Genomic DNA, 20,543 nt, shown 5'->3' with positions numbered 1-20,543 from the left:
AAAGCATGATGGCAAACCTGCACGGTTACCAATCACACAGGTAAGAAATTTCATCCTAGTGTCACCTTTTTTTTTGGTTCGCATTTTTATTACCAGCTTTTTTTTGGTGTAATGCACAGAAGGTAATGAACACATTCTACCTGCAAGCTTCTTCCTGTGCCTTTGGAATCTGCTCCTGCCAGTCTGCAGGAGCCACGGATCTGCTTTCCGTCACACGGGAGGCATTCTCGACACCCTCTGTACACAGCACGCACTTTTTTATTTGGCTTCTCTTACGCAGCATAGTGACTTTCAGATTTATTCAAGCTGCTGCATGTGCCAACAGTCCACTCCTTCCTAGTGCTGAGGCCCCATCACATAAGCACAACTGTTTCCTCTGCGTGATGTGTTATTCTCTGGCTGTGCACTGCCAAAAAAGATATCATTAAAAAAAAATCTAAATATAATGTAAAACCTGCCTTGCCTTAGGAAAGTTTTTCTGGCAGCGGCTCACACCTATAATCCCAATACTCTGGGAGGCTGAGGCAGGAGGACTGCTTGAGCCCAGGAGTTTGAGCTCAGCCTGGGCGAGATGGTGAAACCCCATCTCTGTAAAAAAAATATAAAAATTAGCCAGGCATAGTGGCTCACACCTGTAGTCTCAGCTCCTTGGGAGGCGGAGGCTGGAGGATTGCTGGAGCCCGGGAAGTGGAGGTTGTAGTGAGCTGAGATCACACCACTGCACTCCAGCCTGGGCAGCATGGCAAGACTCTGTCTCTACCAAGAAAAAAACAAAAAATTAATAGAAGGACAAACAAAAGGTTTTTCTTACCAAAAATACACTTTAAGGAACAAATTTATCATATTAAGTGGGTGCAAAATTGTGGCTTTTACCACTGAAAGTAATGGCCAAAACTGCAATTAATACTATTTTCTAATGACAAACTTGGAAATAATTGTCATTGTTCTCTAAAAAGAACAGCCTAAAAATAAAGCAGCAGCCCATTTACTTCTATGCCAGTTCTTTTAGTATTTGGTTATTTAAACTGGCGGTCCCTAACCAGTAGATTTACGGCCTGGGAACTTAAAGGTATTTGCCGCAGTCTTTTCCGATAACAAATTCAACAATGTTCCACATGCGCAACAGGGGACTGTAAATGGCGGCAGATCCCTAGAGGGGAACAGAGCGACGAAATGACCCTGTGCCAGATTCTCAGTGCTTTACAAAAATGCTCCCGTCATGAAAAGTGGGAGAACCCTTGTCTATACCGAGACACTGTATGTTTAAACTACCTACTTCCAGTTCAAAGTAAATATTTACATAGGTTGAACATCCCTAATGCAAAAATCTGAAATTCTCCAAAATCTGAAGCTTTCTAAGCACCAACATGACATTCAAAAGAAATGTGCTATGGAGTCAGATCTTCTGATTGGGATGCTCAGACAGTAAGTATCATGCAGATATTCCAAAGTCTGAACAAGCCTGAAATCCGAAACACTTCTGGTCCCAAGGATTTCAGAGGAGGAATTGTATATTAAAAATGCACACACAGGAAAAGGTAGGCACATACACAAAGAAATTTAAACCATAATGGGTCGTCTCTGGTTGTGAGCTCTTATTTCAATCTCTTTGTACTTTCTGAAATGAGTATGTATTTCTTGAAAAATCACTAAAACTGGCTGAGTGTGTTGGTTCATGCCTGTTGGGGAGGTCAAGACAGGTGGATCACTAGAGTTCAAGACTAGCCTAGGCAATGTGGCAAAACCCCGTCTCTACAAAACATACAAAAATTAGCCAGGCATGGTGGCGTGTGCCTGGGAGGCTGAGGTGGGAGGATCACCTGAGCCAGGGGGAGGTTGAGGCTGCAGTGAGACAAGATCGACCCACCACATTTCAGCCTGGGCAACAGAGATGAGACTGTCTCAGAAAAACAAAAAACCCGAACCCGGAAACATTAAAAATAGACTTGTGCTAAGCGAGTGAGGTGTGATTTCTATATACGATCAGGAAATGGCCTTCATGATAAATTCTGAAAATGACCTACTGCCTGAATTACAGACACACTAGATGATAGTGAGAGTCCACAGGTAACTTCCACAGACACAGATAAGTGATTATACGACTATCTCTTACAAGCTACGAAAAGCTTAAGGGTAAAAGCTTTCTATCTTCATTATTTCTGAATCTTAATGCCCAGCGGAAATGCCACATAGGTGAACTGTGCTTGTGTGGAACAAGGCTGCAACCCCCCTACCACACCCTTGGCTGGCTGTTCCCAGGACACTGCTCACCACAACCCCTCTGCTTACCCCAACCCCTCCTCAATTTCTGCCCTTCCCTTCTCTGCTTGCTCAGTGCCCAGGGGATGCTAAGCGCTGCACCACATCCCCTCGGCTCCCCTGCAGATGCTTCCAGCTGGGCCAGCCCAAGGGAGGAGAGGGGAGGGGTCTCTTCTGGGCTCCCTTGGCTTGGGACTGGTTTCTGGTAGTGGCTGTGTGTCCCCACCCCACAGACGCTGACTTTCTCCCTAAGTCCACAATCCTCATCTCCTCCCCGCTCACCAGGCCTTGGACACTTGCTCCTGCCCAGTGACTTCCATCTGGCCCACACCACGGAGCAGCCCTACCTTAAGGCTCCTCTGAACCACTTGCAGGCGCTGGATTCTGTTTCCAGCCAGAAGGCTGACTGCTGTCAGAGTGCCTTTTTCAGTGGTGCCTCAAATCTGTCAGGAGTTGATTTAAATCTGGCCTGCTCCTCCGCGTTCACCATCAGCAAGGTCGGCCCGCGAACCTGGGCAGGGCCGTGCGCATTTTGGGCTGTGGTGAGAACGAGCTCCACACTGACCTTCCCAGTGCTGACGTCCACATAGGACAGGGTGTGCTTCCTCCAGTGCTCCTCAAAAGGCTTCTTCTGTTGCCCCTGGATGGGCTTGGAGTAATCGTACTCATCAATCCACACCTGAGGCCAGAAACACCATCACATATCTTATTACTCTAACAGAGCAATACAGAAAAAACACAGCAAACATTAAAATGATCTAAGAGACAGATGCCCTAGAACTCATTCCATTTCCACTTCAGCCCCGGCACCATCAACATGTTCAGAACCCACGGAGGCCACATGGCTGGTCGGGGGGTGTGCAGCCAGCAGTGAGTCCAGAGTAATCCGTGTCCGCACGTTCCCTTAGACACCCTTTATGTACCTAAGAGTTTACCAAATACTTTGTCTTTCTGCTGCATGCGCTGGGAGACTACCTACTACCTCAATCTTTTCTTTCAGCCTGTTTTTATTTAAAAACATTTTTTCTTTTGAGACAGGCTCTCGCAATGTCACCCAGGCTGGAGTGCAGTGGTGTGATCACAGCTTGCTGGAGCCTTGACTTCCCAGGCTCAATCATCCTGCCTCAGCCTCCTGCATGTACCACCACGCCTGGCTAATTTTTTGTGTCGAGACAGGTTTCGCCATGTTGCCCAGGCTGGTCTAGAACTCCAGGCTCAAGTGATCTGCCTGCCTCAGCCTCCCAAATGCTGGGATTACAGGCGTGAGCCACTGCACCTGGCTTCTATTCTAATTAAAACTCATTGTGACCAACTGAATTTATACTACTGGCCAGGCGCAGTGGCTCACGCCTGTAATCCTAGCACTTTGGGAGGTTGAGGTAGGTGGTTCACTTGAGGTCACGAGTTCAAGACCAGCCCGGCCAACATGGTGAAACCCCAACTCTACTGAAAATACAAAATTAGCCAGGCACGGTGGCGTGCGTCTGTAATCCCAGCTGCTTGGGAGGCTGAGGCAGGAGAATCACTTGAACCCTGGAGGCAGAGCTTGCAGTGAGCTGAGATCGCGCCATTGCATTCCAGCCTGGGGGACAGAGACTCCATCTCAAAAAAATAAAAATAAAAGTGATGAATTTATTATTATTCTGTATTCCGGCAAACACGGATTCATATACTTCGCAGGAAAGACTCTTAATATGTACAAGGAGGCAAGAGCAAGTTCCGAGCAGTGATCACAGCCATCAGCATATTCCAGTGGAGGGTAAATCGGTGAAATTTCATGGTGAATAAAAATGATTTCCCACTCACCGCGCTCAGCGGGCTGGAAAGGTCACCAGCCGCCGCCCACACACGGTCCTGAACCAGCCTGTGTGCCTGCCTTGTGCAGCCTTTGTCCTTTCGCTGATGTGCTTTATCCTGAACTTGCATTTGTGCCCCGAGCTTCCCTTTCCGTGTTTTTTTGCTATCGTATGTGAGAAACTCTTACCAGGCAGAATCCAACACGTGTGCTCTGCACAAAAATCAGTTCACCTGAAGAACAAGTGACCACAGGGCAGGCTCTGTAATACCTTTTCCAAACCACAGGGCAGGTCTGAAACGGTGGCTTACTCGTTATTTAATAAACTGGCATTTCCTCCACAGGGCAGGTCTGAAACGGTGGCTTACTCGTTATTTAATAAACTGGCATTTCCTTCACAGGGCAGGTCTGAAACGGTGGCTTACTCGTTATTTAATAAACTGGCATTTCCTCCACAGGGCAGGTTTGAAACGGTGGCTTAATCGTTATTTAATAAACTGGCATTTATTTCCTGGTCATGCCACTCTGGCTGCACTTCTAAACTTGGCCTTCTAACAGCAAAGCACATTGGCTTGGAGATGCCACTGCTGCCATCAGTGGACGCTGACCCAAAGCAAGGAAAAGGTCACAGTGATCCAGAGGATGGCAGGAACCCAGGGATCAAAGTTACCAGGGGGAAAAAGGCGTTTTTTGGATTTACTTTTGGGGAAATGAAATAAAATGCAGAGAAAATGCAGGGGTGGGGCTGAGTCCCACCAGGTGGGAGGAAAAGGCAGGTGCAGGTGGGTGTGGCGAGAAGGCGCACCTTGTAGTCTTCCCTGGCGTGTGCGCCCCGTGACTCCTTCCGCGCCTCTGCTCCGTAGATGGTCTGCAGCGCACACAGCATCAGGTTCTGCAGCTCCAGGGTCTCCACCAGGTCCGTGTTCCAGACCATTCCTGGGGACACAAAAAATTCCATCAGGGGCAGGCGGGACCCGTCACAGGGGCCTTCTGAGCTGTCAGCCTGGGCCTGCTAGTCCGTGGAGCCACTGGTTGTGGCTTTATGGCTGTGGATCCGCACAGCAAGCATGGAACTAAGTCAGCACTGACGGCACAGACACCAGCCCACCCTACAGAAGGCAGGGCCCAACACTGCACAGAGCCCGCTGTGCTGTCTGCTCACCCCGGTCAAACGTCTTCAGGTGCTTCAGGTCTCCGTAGAGCTTGCTGATTTTCCCACAACCTTCTTGCAACACGCTTCCCACACGGAACACGGCAGCATGATTTTGCATTGACTGTGACACAAAATATTATTGGTAAACTTTTAATTCATAGAAGCAGCCACACCAAGAACTGCTTAACTTTTAGACTTAACTGTTGTTTTGCATTTCATTTAAAAGTTACGTAAATTAAACAGAAAAATTAGGAAATTCAGATGAGTTTATTACTCTGAACTTAAAAATGAAGTTTTGACTAAAGCTTCTGAATACTGTTTCTATTACATACACATCTTAGACCCAGACACATCCTTTCCAGTGGGATACAGCCAGGCTCCAGGACTCCAAGCAGACTGCCTGTGAGGTACCATGTTCCACATGGCTCTGCGGCCAAGCAGGAAACGCTGCCTCCCCACGCCCCTGGCGGGACACCTGACGTGGGGTCTGGTGGTGAACGTGACACAAGCCAGCAGCCCTGTGGTGACACACACTAGGAGGAGCTGAGCAGAGCCCTGGTGATGGTGGGGTTGGAGCCGAAGGTCTTCAGTGAGAGGGAGGGGCGTGGGTGGCTGGGGCCCTTGGCCCATCTGGCTACTGTCTTCTGCCTATTTTGTAGAAGCTTCTTGTACACTGACTTCCTTCATAGTTTTACTGTGACGAGAAACGTGCCATGCAGTGGACCTGAAGTTTACTGTAGGTGTGCTGGCAACTGGGCGTCAGCTTTTGCTTCCTGTGGGACAGACAGATACCACCTCCGTGATCCCTCCTCCTCCTTGCTTCTCCCTCTAACTCTGCTTTGCTCCACTGACCCTAATTGTTTCCTCCTCTACCAATGCACCTTCATGGTTTAATTTGGACATTTCATCTGATTTTCCTTAGACTCATACATAATCATGACACTGCAATGCACATCAACCTAATGGTTTTTCAGGAAGAACAAATGAAAAAAGTTGCATCTCAGAATCTAGTATTACATTCTTTCATGTCCTTTAGCAGCCACGTTTTCATATCCTTTCTTGTATTTCTGGTTACATTATTTCAAGGCATTTTTAATTTTTTGTTTAAAATGTGAATGAGATATTTACTGATGTCTGAGCAGACTACTGCTGGCACATCGCAAAGCTACTGATTTTTAGATACAAATCTCTTATCCAGACACCTTACTGCATTCTTGTTTTGTTTCTGTTAATTTTTCAGTTTATTCTCTGGGAATTTTTTGGAAATTACATCTGTAAATAATAGCAATTGTATTGATTCCTTTTCAATATTTACTGCCGAGATCAACTCGGTTGGGGAGACCCTAACCCAGCAGCACTAGAGGAATTAAAGACACACACACAGAAAATAGCATGTGGAGTGGGAAATCAGGGGTCTCACAGCCTTCAGAGCTGAGAGCCTCAAACAGAGATTTACTCACATATTTATTGACAACAAGCTTATGACTATAAGATTTACTAAAAGTATTCCTTATGGAAAACAAAGGGATGGGTCTGGCTAGTTATCTGCAGCAGGAACATGTCCTTAAGCACAGATTGCTCATGCTACTGTTTGTGGTTTAAGAAACACTTAAGCGGTTTTCTGCCCTGGGTAGGCCAGGCGTTCCTTGCCCTCATTCTGGTAAACCCACAACCTTCCAGCGTGGGCGTCATGGCCATCACGAGCACATCACAGCGCTGCAGAGATTTTGTTTATGGCCAGTTTGGGGGCCAGTTTATGGCCACACTGGGGGACCTGTTCCCAACATGTCCCCCTTCTTTGTTTTGCAAAGCGATAAAAGCAAAGGCTGCTCTGTCACGGTGAGCTACTTCTCGCAGGCGTCAGGATCTGCAACTGCAGACTATACAGACAAACAACACAGATTAAAAGCACAATCAACACTGAAATCACAGAGCTTCCAAGTGGTTTTATCCATTTTAATGGATTACTAGCTGCTAATCTGTCTGCAGCTCCTTCAAGCACTCCAGTTCCTGGCAGTAAGGTCAGGTGTGCCTGGGATGCTTCAACTATTTGTTCTTTTAGTTTTGCAACATCCAAAGACAAGACTGTAGAGTGTCCTTCTAGATGCTTTTTTATTCTTTCCCAAATTCTGATCTTATTAAAAGCTATTAATAGTTTCCACAAATCCTTATGTTTAGCTCCTACAGTGGACCATATCATTTGAGGTTGAGGTGCCACTACATCGCCACAGTTCCAGATAATAGGAACTCTTGCCGTATTTCTTACCATTTCTACCATCTAACCGTTGTGTTCAGACCAGCTGAACACAGTGTGGCCGGGGCACGCAGACTGAGATGTGCAATTCAAGCTACACATCCCCTTAGGGGACCAATAATGATTCCATAGGAATCATTGTGCAGCACCTCTGCCTATTTTGCAAAGCAATCTTCCCAAATAAGCATGTTTTCTCTGAGCGGGTCCAATCCTGTTTACAAATAGGTTTTTGAGGGTGGTATGCCCCAATTATAGGAGATTTATTAAGCATGTGTAACTGTGTCATAGAGTGATTACATCCAGGCACTACTGCCAGCCAAGATTGATAAATATGCCCAATAAGTACAGTTGTTCTCTGTGTCAGCCCTGGCTGAAGGAATACTCACAGCAATGGTGATCACCCCTGTCACAGCTACCATTAAATTACTCATTGTGACTGGCTGTCCCGCTTTCCTCAGGGTTTCTTCCGCCATCTGTAACGGCTTCTTGATCTGTCCTGAGGTGGGTGGCTGTGTTTGACAGGCGTTGCTCGTGACAGTTGGGGTCCTCCTCAGTGTCAGTCTCGACATGGCTGCAACGAGGGGGTCCTCAGGATCCTCCCAGAATCTCTTCCTCAGCATCAGCTCATGATAAGGTTTCAAGTGTCTTGATGGTTCAGTCCTGGAGAAACAGAAGAATAACCTCTACCCCAAGTTACTATTTTACCTATTTCCCAACTTTTGGTTATCAGGTCTCTCCACCAAGCCAGTCGTTCTGCTTCCGTCTTTGCGGCTGGTTTCTGTAGATGCTGTTCAGCTGCTGATAACATCTGGCCTTTAGGCAGGCTCAAAACATTTAAAGTTAATACTGTGATTCAGTTGCATATGGGGTGTCCCGTAGTCCCTGTTTTCCACCCTCTGCTTTTGCAACTGCTGTTTCAGGGAGAGATTCATTCTTTCCACTATGGCTTGTCCTTGAGAATTACATGGGATACCAGTAACGTGTTTAATATTCCATGTAGAGAAAAATGTAGCTAGAGCTTGAGAATTGGGTTCCAATCCTTGAGAATTAACTCCTCCTGTAAAAGATGAGGAATGTACCATTTAGCAAGTTGGGCATCATTGGTAATAGCGTTAGCTTCTTTCTGGGTAATGCTGTATCTGCGTTTGAGACCAGAGGCATTAACGTGGGTTACATTGTGAAAGTGTCTGGCATTAGATATTGCAGTAGCAACTAGGCGATCGGCCATTTGATTCCCTGCAGTCAAAGGTCCTGGAGAGGTGTATGAGCCCTAATGTGAGTGATGTAAAAAGGATGCGTTCTACTCCTAACTGCTGTTTGCAATTGGGTAAATAAAGTCATCAGTTGTTCATCTGTATGAAATCGTAACTGAGAATTTTCAATTAACTGTGTGGAGTGAACCACGTATGAAAAATCAGAAATCACATTAATAGGCATATTAAAAGCAGTCACTACCTCAATTACAGATACAAGCTCCTCTTTTTGAGCTGAAGTATAGGGCATCTGGAAAACCTTACCTTTCGAGCCAGAATAAGAAGCTTTACCATTACTAGACTCATCTGTAAAAACATTCTCAGCACCTTCAATTGGTTTAAATTTAGTTATTTTAGGGAGAATCCAATTAGTTAATTTCAAAAATTGAAAGTTTCATCTTAGGAAAATGATTATCGAGAATACCCACAAAGTCAGCTAAATGGGTTTGCCAAGTAAGACTATTTGCAAAATCTTGCTGTATTTGTGCCTTCATGAGAGGGACAATAATTTTTCCAGGATCATATCCATGTAATTTAACAATCCGAGTTCTCCCATTTCCTATCACAGTAGCGATTTGATCCAAATGAGGGGTCAGAGTCCGTGAATTAGGATGTGGAGGGAAAGCCGCTGTACTCCGCACATCGGGACGCGGGGGGCGGTGGGGGAAGCCGCTCTACGCCGCGGGGGAAAGCCCCTCTACACTGTGGATCAGGGTGCGGGGGGAAAGCCGCTCCACGCCGTGAATTGAGGATGCGGGGGAAAGCCGCTCTACACCGTGGATCAGGACGCGGAGGGAAAAGCCGCTCTACACCGTGGATCAGGATGTGGAGGGAAAGCCGCTCTACAAGATCTTGCTGTTGGACACTAACACCAGCAGGTGAACGCGAGTTGGAAAAATGAGCAAATCGAGAGTCTTCTCTGGATCTATTCTATTTATTTGAGCTTTATGGCCTTGCTTTTCGATTAGCTGCAGCTCTGCCTCAGCTTCTTTTGTTAATTGCCGAGGGCTAGTGTGACTAGGATCTCCTCTAAGGATAGAACATAGATTACTCATGGCATAGGTAGGAATGCCTAGAGCAGATCGTATCCTGTGAATGTCCCCTAGTAATTTTTGAAAGTCATTTAATGTTTTCAATTGATCCCTACATATGGCTACTTTCTGTGGCACAATGGTAGTGTTATTTACTAAGGTCCCCAAGTAGGAGTAAGGAGTAGTAATCTGAATTTTGTCAGGACCTGTAATTAAACCAGCACCAGAAACTGAATTTTGCAAGTGATCATAACATTGGAGTAATATTTCTCAAGTGGGGGAAGCACAAAGTATATCGTCCATATAATGAATAATGTAACACTGTGAAAATTTTTTAAGAGTAGGTTCAATTGCTTGCCCTACATATGTCTGGCAAATTGTTGGACTGTTTAACCTGACTTGTGGCAACACTTTCCAATGAAAACGCTTAGCAGGCTGCAGGTTGTTTATTGCAGGAATTGTAAATGGAAACCATTCACAGTCTTGCTCAGCTAAGGGGATAGTAAAGAAACAGTCTTTTAATAAATCTATGACTATTAAAGGCCAATTTTTTGGAATCATAGCAGGAGAAGGCAATCCTGGCTGTCATGTCCCCATAGGTTGTATAACTGAATTAATGGATCTTAAGTCAGTTAACATTCTCCATTTACCCAATTTTTTTCTTAATTACAAAAACTGGAGAATTACAAGGGGAAAATGTTGGAGCTATGTGTCCCTTTTCTAATTGTTCATTAACTAAGTCCTCTAAAGCCTCCAGTTTCTCTTTACTTAGCGGCCATTGTTCTATTCAAACTGGCTTCTCTGTTAACCATTTTAAAGGTATAGGTTCTGGTGGCTTAACAATGGCTGCCATCAAAAATGATACCCTAAACCTTGGCGGGAACTTTGTCTTCCCGCTTCAAGCAGTTCTTTCAAAGCTTGGAAATGTTTTCCTAGTCCCATACCAGGGACATACCCCATTTCATGTATCATATGCTGACTTTGAGGGCTATGTAATTGTTCTGGAATTAGAACTTGTGCTCCCCACTGTTGTAATAAATCTCTCCCCCATAAATTTATAGGTACAGAAGTTATAATTGGTTGAGTAGTCCCAGGTTGTCCACTGGGCCCTTCACAATGTAAAATATAGCTACTTTGATATACTTCAGGGGCTTTACCAACTCCAACTATGTTAAAGTGAGCAGGTTGAATTGGCCACGCGGACGGCCAGGGCTGTAGAGAAAGGATTGAAATGTCCGCTCCTGTACCTACCAAACCTTTAAATTTCTTTCCCTGAATAGTTATTTCACAGGTAGGACGTTTAACAGTAATTTGATTCACCCCATAAGCTGCTCTGCCTTGTTTATTTGTGCTTCCAAATCCTCCTGTTCATTTAGTTTCACTTTTCCCCGTTCCCACATACGGCACAATCAGGAGCTGTGCTATGCGCTCTCCTGGTGCAGCTTTCCAGGGAACAGAAGTAGATATAATAATTTGAATTTCCCCATTGTAATCTGAATCAATGACTCCTGCATGTATTTGTACCCCTTTTAAATTTAAACTAAATCTTTCTAAAAGTAATCCTATCGTCCCCACTGGCAAGCGTCCACAGACTCCTGTTGGGACCTTTTGCAGGGGCTCCCCAGGCAGAAGGCTCACAGCTATTGCGCAGCATAAATCTACTGCGGCACTACCGGCTGTGGTGGGGGACAGACATTGTACAGGGCTGAAGGAGTGGCCTGAGCTGGAAATGCCCTGGTTTGGAACGGAGCCCAGGACGGGCTCCTCATGGCATTTCCCGAAATTGGGTTCCCATCTTTATCAAACTTAGAGTGAGTGATTAGCCCAATGTTTTCCTTTTTACATTTTGGACATATTTCAGGCTCTGCAGTTTTCTTTTTTCCCCTATCTGGCAGCCTGATTCGCTGATTTTTTCTACTTTCTTGTTTAGTATGACCACGCTTCCCACAGTTAAAACAAGCTCCAGAGAACAGAGGATTTCCTTTATCCACTCTCAGTCCCGTCACTGCCTGTGCCAACAATGTAGCTTTAGCTTTATTACCTCCTATACCAACACAGGCCTTGATATAATCAACTAAGTGTGCTTTCTCTCTAATAGGTCGCAGAGCAGCCTGGCAGCCGGGATTAGCATCGTCGAAAGCAAATAACCGCAAAACTATACCATGAGCAGCCAAAACTGCAATCACCTTTTTAAGAGAGTCCTATAACTGAGCTATAAAATCTGCATACGGTTCTTTTGGTCCCTGTTTTAACTGCACTAAAGGAAGGGTACTGTTCTCCACCTGAAGTGATTTTTTCCCAAGCTCTAATGCACACTCCTCTAAGCGGCTCTATGGCATCATCCTGCATGACCACTTGTACATCTAAACCAGCCCAGCTGCGACCCCTAAAAGTTGGTCTGCAGTCATATTAATTTGAGGTTGGGCCTGGGCGTTGCAAGCAGTCTGAATGGAAACTTCATCTGCCCACCAAGCTTTAAATTGTAAGAACTGAGCAGGAGTTAGACAGGGTCGAGTAAGAGCATCCCAGTCAGTAGGAATCAACCGACTGGAGACAGCAGCATTCTTTACCAGTCCCGTTACAACAGGAGAACCGGGTCCGTGCTGATTGACAGCCTGTTCAGACTCTTTAAGTAATTTAAAGGGAAAGGCTCAAATGTAGCTAAAATATTTCCCTGTTGACCTGTGGGGTGTGTTCTGACAGGGAACTGACAAGCTTCTGTATCACCCTCTCTTCTAACTTGCCGAATTCCTGCCTGAATAGAACTGAGAGCGGTCGCTCGAGGCGCTGCTCAAACAGTCACTGGAGCAACTACTTTTCGCCCAGTGTCCTCCGGAAAATAAAGATCTGGAGGGTCAGGTCACTCTTTTTCTTCAAAATAAGAAGGGGGTACAGAAGGGTAGGGATGAACCTCTCCCTCCTTTGCCACTTTAGCTTTAGCTGGCAAACAAGCCTGCTCTGTTACTTCTTCTGTTACTTCGTTATACTCTCCTTCCCCCTTATTATTAGCGTGAAAAGGTTCCAAGGTAACGAACCAGAGCCCACACTTGTCCCATTGTTACCATGATGCTTCCGAGCTCCCCTTCTTATTCACCATGGGGATGGCTTAAGAGTACTCGGGTGTCCTCTAGCTTAGTTGCATGTTCTCCGTCGCTCCGGTGACCCTTTGACCTGGGTCTGAACCCCACATATGGGTGCTGCTTGCTGAGACTAGCTTGGTCGTGGAGACCCTAACCCAGCAGCGCTAGAGGAATTAAAGACACACACACAGAAATATAGCGCGTGGGGTGGGAAATCAGGGGTCTCACAGCCTTCAGAGCTGAGAGCCTCAAACAGAGGTTTACTCACATATTTACTGACAACAAGCCAGTCATAAGATTTACTAAAAGTATTCCTTACGGGAAACAAAGGGATGGGTCTGGCTAGTTATCTGCAGCAGGAACACGTCCTTAAGCACAGATCGCTCATGCTACTGTTTGTGGTTTAAGAAACACTTAAGCGGTTTTCCGCCCTGGGTGGGCCAGGTGTTCCTTGCCCTCATTCCAGTAAACTGACAGCCTTCCAGCGTGGGCGTCATGGCCATCACGAGCACGTCACAGTGCTGCAGAGATTTTGTTTATGGCCAGTTTTGGGGCCAGTTTATGGCCAGTTTGGGGGCCTGTTCCCAACAATTTACCTCATTTCTTTTTTTGATTCTTACTATTAATAGCCAGAGTCAGCAGAAAAATCCCTTCCCCCAACGAAACGCACTTCCACAAGCACAGGAAGCTCTGTTTGTTCAGTGCTGACTCCAGCATCTCACGGAGCCTGCGATACAGCAGGCACCAAGACACACCTTGTTTGGTGAGAATGCTTCTAGTATTCTCACTTCAAACTGTCTCACGGATTTGCCATTTCTGTATCCTAAGGCATGTTCCCATTCTCTAATGCAATGGTTCCTTCTCTCACAGCTGGCCTCCAACCCTACAAAAGTACTGCAGGGCATCCCTTAGCCTTCTGTGCCTTAGTCACACCGTTCTCACCGTTCCACAAAGCCTCCTTCAAGCCCAGCCTCACTTGAAGACCGAAGGGCACAGGCCTCTGAAAATGTCAGCAGGGAACCTGTTCTCTTGTGTCTTAACACCAAACGCCTTTCAGAATAGGACTAAAGCAATGGACTTCTTTTTAGAAAATATGCAGAAATTCTTCCAAATAGTAGACAAGAGATCTCATTCATGGACAAGAATCCTTGTTATTAGAGGAATTCAGTTTCTTAGACTGACTATATATCAAGTTCTCCACAGCCCTCTGTGGCTAATGGCTGCCATACTGGACGGCAAACACTCGGAACATTTCCATCGTCACAGACGGTCCCACTGGACCGACTCCCAGCAGCACAGGCCGCACACATCAGTTTCCACCTGCTGCCCACTCTCCCTCTCTTCTGAGTATATTCAGGGGCAGCCACAGGCCCAGCTTAAAGACATTTCCAAGCTGCTGGAAGTCAGGCATGATGACACGATCAATATGTGGGCCTGAGATATAAGCACCAGTATTATGTTGAACTCCAGGAAACCTGCAAAGAGAAAGCTGCCCTGCTGGGGACTGAGCTTCTCCCGTGGTCCTGCTGCTCCCTCTCCTCCATGCTGTGACTCATCCATGACAGCCTGCAACGGTCAGGGCACGGAGGTCACGCCCAAGCACACACGAGTGAACTGGAGAAGGCTGTCCTGGATGCTAAGCAGTCACTAATTCTGCCCTAGCCTGCTGACCTTCTATGTGGAAAAGTGCACTTCTGTATAGTTCAGGCCTCCTGGTCTCTTTCATATTCTTGATACAGTGAGGAGTACGTCCTACTGCTGTTTACCTCGATACTGGTGCAGCCTCGTATGTTTATCGCAGCACTAGTCACAATAGCAAAGTCATGGAATCAACCTAAGTGCCCATCAATGGATGACCGGACAAAGAAAATGTGGTACATAAACACCATGAAATACTCAGCCATAAAAAAATAACGCAATCATGTCTTCTGCAGCCATGTGGATGGAACAGGAGGTCACTCAGAAGGTCAAGTGTCACATTCTCACTTGAAGTGGGAGCTGAATGGTGAGTACACGTGGCCACACGGAGTGGACTAACAGAGACTGGGGGCTCCAAAAAGCGGGAGGGGTGGGGATGAGCAATTACCTGCTGGGTACAACATACACGACTTGGGCGACGTGAAAAGCCCAGACTCCACCACCTCATGGTACATTCACACAAACTGCACCTGCATCCCCCTAAATCTATTTTTTAAAAAACAAAACCAGTGCAGGGCCAGGTATGCAGCCAGCCTGCTCACTCCAGAGCGAGTCCAGGCTCTTACCTTCTGCATGCAGAGTCGAAGTTCCGACGTTCTTACGCTTCCGTCAGCAAATCTCAATTTGTCAAGATTCATGAAGATTCTTCCCCAGCATTTGGTTTAATTGGAGGGAATTTATCTCCTAAAACAAAACAAAAAAGCTAGAATTTAACTTTTCAAAACCGTTCTAAAAAACCAAATGGATTTAGAATGACACAAAAATACGTAGCACGGCCGCTCAAGGAGCTTGGAAACTGTGAAAGTCCCCTCAGCTAACACACTGCCAGTCCACCCTACATCTGAGGCCATCTGTTGAGTTGGGGCCAATTTTAAAGAACATACATAAAGGCAAAATTGTTGGCACACAGTAGATATCCATTAACTTATCTTAGAGTGAATAAACTAGAAATCATCTCTAAAATTAAAAAATTAAATGAAGGCCAGGTGCGGTAGTTCTCGCCTGTAATCCCAGCACTTTAGGAGGCCGAGATAGGTGGATCACTTGAGGTCAGGAGTTCAAGAGCAGCCTGGCCAACATGGCAAAACCTCATTTCTACTAAAAACACAAAAATGACCTGGGTATGGTGGCACGCGCCTATAATCCCAGCTACTCAGGAGGCTGAGGCACGAGAACTGCTTGAACCTGAAAGGTGAAGGTTGCAGTGAGCTGAGATCGCGCCATTGCACTCCAGCCTGCACAACAGAGTGAGACGCTGTCTTTAAAAAAAAAAAAAAGTATACAAATTTATACATATTAAGTGGATATAAATGTGTGTATATAACGGGAATAAGTGTATATAAGGGGAAAAAAAAAAACCACCTTCCAGATGGTGGTCCCAAGGGGCCGGCCACCCCACCGTCCTTCGCATAAGGGGGAGGAAGGTGGTTGCTGTGTGCTTGAAAGTCACCTGCTGATTTGGACTCTTGTGTGCTCTCACCTACACTTCAAGATTTGCAATTTTTTTTTTGAGATGGAATTTTGCTCTGTAGCCCAGGTTGGAGTGCACTGGCACCATCTCGGCTCACTGCAACCTCCACCTCCTGGTTCAAGCAATCCTTCTGCCTCAGTCTCCGGAGTAGCTGGGACTACAGGAGTATGCCACCATACCTGGCTAATTTTTGTATTTTCAGTAGAGATGGGGTTTCACCATGTTGACCAGGCTGGTCTCAAACTCCTGACCTCAGGTGATCCACCTGCCTCGGCCTTCCAAAGTGCTGGGATCACAAGTGTGAGCAATGTGCACAGCCGAGATTTGCAACTCTTGTGTTTCTAAGATGTCTTGAAAAAAGTTTTAAAGTTCTTTTTATAATATTATATATATTTTCTTCAACAGATAATACATGCAGAAGGTAGGAGGTATGAAATGCAGGAGTCAAACAAGCCCCGCCCCGCCCACCGCCTCTCCAGGGGACCAGGGTGTGGGTCTCTTGAGGGCCTGCTCAAATGCTTCTAGGATTGCTGGTGTTTCTTTTCCTTTTGATTATAATGCTTTAAAAATTGATCATTCAGTAAAATTGACTTTTTTCTTTCAGTGGACCGTTCTACAATTTCTTTTTTCTTTTATTTTGAGACAGCGTCTCCTCCCTCTGTTGCTCAGGCTGGAGTGCAGTGGTATGATCTCGGCTCACTGCAACCTCCGCCTTCAAGGCTCCAGCAATCCTCCCACCTCAGCCTCCCAAGTAGCTGGGACTACACTGGTGTGAGCCACCATGCCCAGCTAATTTTTGTATTTTTTGCAGAGACAGGGTTTTACCACCTTGCCCAAGCTGGTCTTGAACTCCTGAGCTCAAGCAATCTGCCTGCCTCGGCCTCCCAAAGTGGTGGGATTATAGGCATGAGCCACTGCGCCCAGCCTCAGTTCTACCAACTTTAACACATGTATAAATGCATATAACCACTTTGGGAGGCTGAGACAGGAGGATCACTTGACGCCAGGAGTTCAAGACCATCCTAGGCAACACAGGGAGACCCTGTCCCTATGAAACATTTTTAAAAATTAGCCATGTGTGGTGGCGTGCACCTGACCGTACCACTGCACTCCAGCCTGGGCGACAGAGGGAGACTATCTCTAAAAATATGTATTTTTTGGTGGGGGTGTGGGGGAGAAGTAGTGATGCTACAAGCATTTTTTCTTTCCTTTCCATTTTTAAAAATTAAAGCATAAAGATAGAGTAAAATAAACTCATCATTTTTAGTATAGGGTTTTTCAAATTTTGACACACACAGAGCTGTGTCTGTATTAGCACAATCAGGAAACAGCCTCTGGCAACCACCAATCCCTTTTCTTCCCTAGATGTGCCTTTTCCAGAATGTTGTATCAAGAGAGCCACAGGTGTGCAGCCTTTTGAGTCTGACTCCACAGCATTCTGCGTGAGATGCTGCATGCGTGAGCGGTTTCTCAGATGTAAAGTATAGGGTATTCTTACAAAATGTTCTTTTTTGCATTTTCAAAGAAAGAGAAGCTCAAAATTTCTACATTGCTCTGAAAGAAGTGGTATCAGTCCCCACTGCTACAAAGTGCAGGGCTATGGAGTGAGACAAGCACAACCTGTGGCATCAGGAACGATGGACCTGAACTCCGCCTTCGTCCATGATCAGCAGCGTCTTGGGGTAAGACTCCAGCTCTGCATGTGCTGGCCTCCCGAGCTGTGGTCAGATCCAGAGACAGAGTGGCTGAAGTAAGCTACCCTTTTAGTACTCTCTGTATTTTCTAACTACAGATATAAAAGGGGGCATGTTTATAAGTTACGGCAGTCCTAGCTTTTATTTCACTTGAATCCATACAAAAACCACCTGTTCTATAAACACAGCAGAAATGATGCCAAACAGTTAACATGAGAGAAAGGTAACGGGAAGAATGTGGGCCTGGGGTCCCACCATCCTTGCCACACAAACATCCACCGGTGCCCCATCCACCTCACACTGTTCTGAGCACACGAGGCTGGATAACTACCGTGAAGATCTCTGGAGGTGAGAGTGATGCTAATTGTCCTGTTCTTAGTGCACATAAGACTCACACTCCCACACATGGTATTTCTTCTCCTACACATTATTTGATGCTATCATGAAAAGAAAACCAGCAAGTGAAATCCAATCTGTCCGTAGAGAGTGAGAATCCTGTTCACTGTAAGTCATCCTTTCTCCTCTAATAGAGGCTAGCTGTACTTTGTTTTTAGAATGGCCTAAATTATTTTTCTAAGTACCAAGTTACATATTTGTTCACGACAACTATTTAAAAAATTTCATTGCAAATAAGTGATTTTTATCAGGCAAGTAATATGTAATGAACTTCCCCTAAAAATAACAACTTCCTAATGGTGCGTTTTCTAAGCAGAACATAATGACTACAAAATAATTAAAAAAAAAAAAAGTAACCCCAAAAATGTCACCTTAACTGTTAAGATCCCCAACCAGCCTCTATCTAGTCTCAACATTACCACCATATAACCTCCGGATTTCTCAGTTTAATCACTTCTAGGGGAAAAAACCCAGACTACCTCTATATGACCACTAAGCAAATTTCCAGTAACAAATCGAGGCTTTGTAACCTGGCTGGGTGCCGTGGCTCATGTCTGTAATCCCAGTACTTTGGGAAGCTGAGGCAGAAGGACTACTTGGGTCTAGGAGTTCAAGACCAGCCTGGGCAATATTGTGAGACCCTGCCTCTACAAAAAAAAAAAAATTTTTTTAAATTAGCCAGGTGTGGAGGTGCACATCTGTAGTCCCAGCTACTTGGGACTCTGCAGGTGGAGGTGTTGAGGACTGCTCGAGCCCGGGAGGTTGAGGCGGCTATGACTGTGCCATGGCACTCCAGCCTGGGCTGACGTGTCTCAAAAAAAGGAAAAACGACTGTAACCTCCTGCGCCTTCTCAGACAGTCTGGCTCCTGAAGAAAACACTTACCAGGCCTGCACGACTCTTCGATGCTCAGGGCACATGCCCGACCAAAGACGACCAGGTCCAAGAGGGAGTTTGCCCCGAGCCGGTTGGCACCATGTACCGAGGCACAGGCGGCCTCCCCACAGGCGTACAGCCCGGGCACAATCTGATCCTGGCCATTCACGTGCCTCAGGACCTGTGGAAAGGAAGATTTCAGGTGAAATGTCAAGGTGCCCATACCTCCACCAGCCCACCTCCCCCAACAGGGTGTCTGTGCTGCAGACCAGAGAAAGAAAGGGAAGTAGGCCAGGCGCGGTGGCTCACGCCTGTAATCCCAGCACTTTGGGAGGTTGAGGCGAGTGGATCACCTGAGGTCAGGGGTTCGAGACCTGTCTGGCTAACATGGTGAAACCCCATCTCAACTAAAAATACAAAAATTAGCCAGGCATGATGGCGAGTGCCTATAATCCCAGCTACTCGGGAGGCTGAGGCAGAAGAATCGCTTGAACCTGGAAGGCGGAGGTTGCAGTGAGCCGAGATTGCGCCACTGCACTTCAGCCTAAGCAACAGAGCAAGACTGAATCTCCAAGAAAAAAAGAGGGAAGGAAAGACCATATCTAAGAGGGAGGTAAGGACCATAGCTCCTCTTCTTCAGAGGGAAGCTTCCGAATGTCCCCCCGTTTCCCTCTGCCCCGAGCACCTGCTGTGACCAGTAGATCAGAGGACCCCCAATGTCGGCATCTGTAACTGTCCCCAGGTCCCGCATTCCTGAGGCCCTCACCACCTGTGCTCTGATGCTGTTACAAGTAGGTCAGAGGACCCCCAATGTCAGCATCTGACACTGTCCCCATATCCCACGTTCCCGAGGCCCTCACCACCTGCAGAGGACCCCCAATGTTGGTACCTGCGACTGTTCCTGTGTCCCACGTTCCCGAGGCCCTCACCACCCACAGAGGACCCCAAATGTTGGCATCTGCGACTGTCCCCGTGTCCCACGTTCCCAAGCCCCTCACCACCTGCAGAGGACCCCCAATGCCGGCATCTGCGACTGTCCCCGTGTCCCACGTTCCCGAGGCCCTCACCACCTGCAGAGGACCCCCAATGTCGGCATCTGCGACTGTCCCCGTGTCCCACGTTCCCGAGGCCCTCACCACCTGCAGAGGACCCCCAATGTTGGTACCTGTGACTGTCCCCGTGTCCCACGTTCCCGAGGCCCTCACCACCTGCAGAGGACCCCCAATGTCGGCATCTGTGACTGTCCCCGTGTCCCATGTTCCCGAGGCCCTCACCACCTGTGCTCCAGCTCAGACCCGGGAGCACGGCAGGTGGAGGAACATCAGTAGGTGACACTGATGTTCCAGACTCTTCTACCCCCTGTTCACCTCTTCATCTACGTAGGGAAAGTAACAGCTGCTGCCCACCTCGCCCAACAAGTAGCCTAAGTGACTGACAAGCTCTGTGTGAACCGCAAACCACTCAAAGGTAGGAATTAGAAAGATCCCTCGATGTACAAGATCATTAGAAATAACACAAGATCATATAGGAAAGTAATTATAAAATGGAAAAAGCTGCAAATGATGCATCTATGACAATTTACTA

At 46.6% G+C, this 20,543-nt stretch overlaps 1 protein-coding gene across 1 annotated transcript in view; it reads right to left on the bottom strand.

The window, feature by feature from the left end:
• Positions 1 to 764: 764 nt before the first annotated feature.
• LOC105464580 (succinate dehydrogenase [ubiquinone] flavoprotein subunit, mitochondrial) overlaps positions 765 to 20,543 on the bottom strand; it is a 37,288-nt gene continuing 17,509 nt past the window's right edge. Inside the window, 6 exon segments of the mRNA XM_071099118.1 lie at positions 765 to 2,938; positions 4,860 to 4,990; positions 5,217 to 5,328; positions 15,090 to 15,163; positions 15,166 to 15,207; positions 18,969 to 19,140. Of these exon segments, the coding sequence (XP_070955219.1) occupies positions 2,672 to 2,938; positions 4,860 to 4,990; positions 5,217 to 5,328; positions 15,090 to 15,163; positions 15,166 to 15,207; positions 18,969 to 19,140 (798 nt within the window). The 3' untranslated portion in view covers positions 765 to 2,671.

This window comes from Macaca nemestrina, chromosome 6 (genome assembly GCF_043159975.1).
Source record: "Macaca nemestrina isolate mMacNem1 chromosome 6, mMacNem.hap1, whole genome shotgun sequence".
Classification (NCBI taxonomy): Eukaryota; Metazoa; Chordata; class Mammalia; order Primates; family Cercopithecidae; genus Macaca; species Macaca nemestrina.
This window is presented reverse-complemented; position numbering and strand designations above follow the sequence as displayed.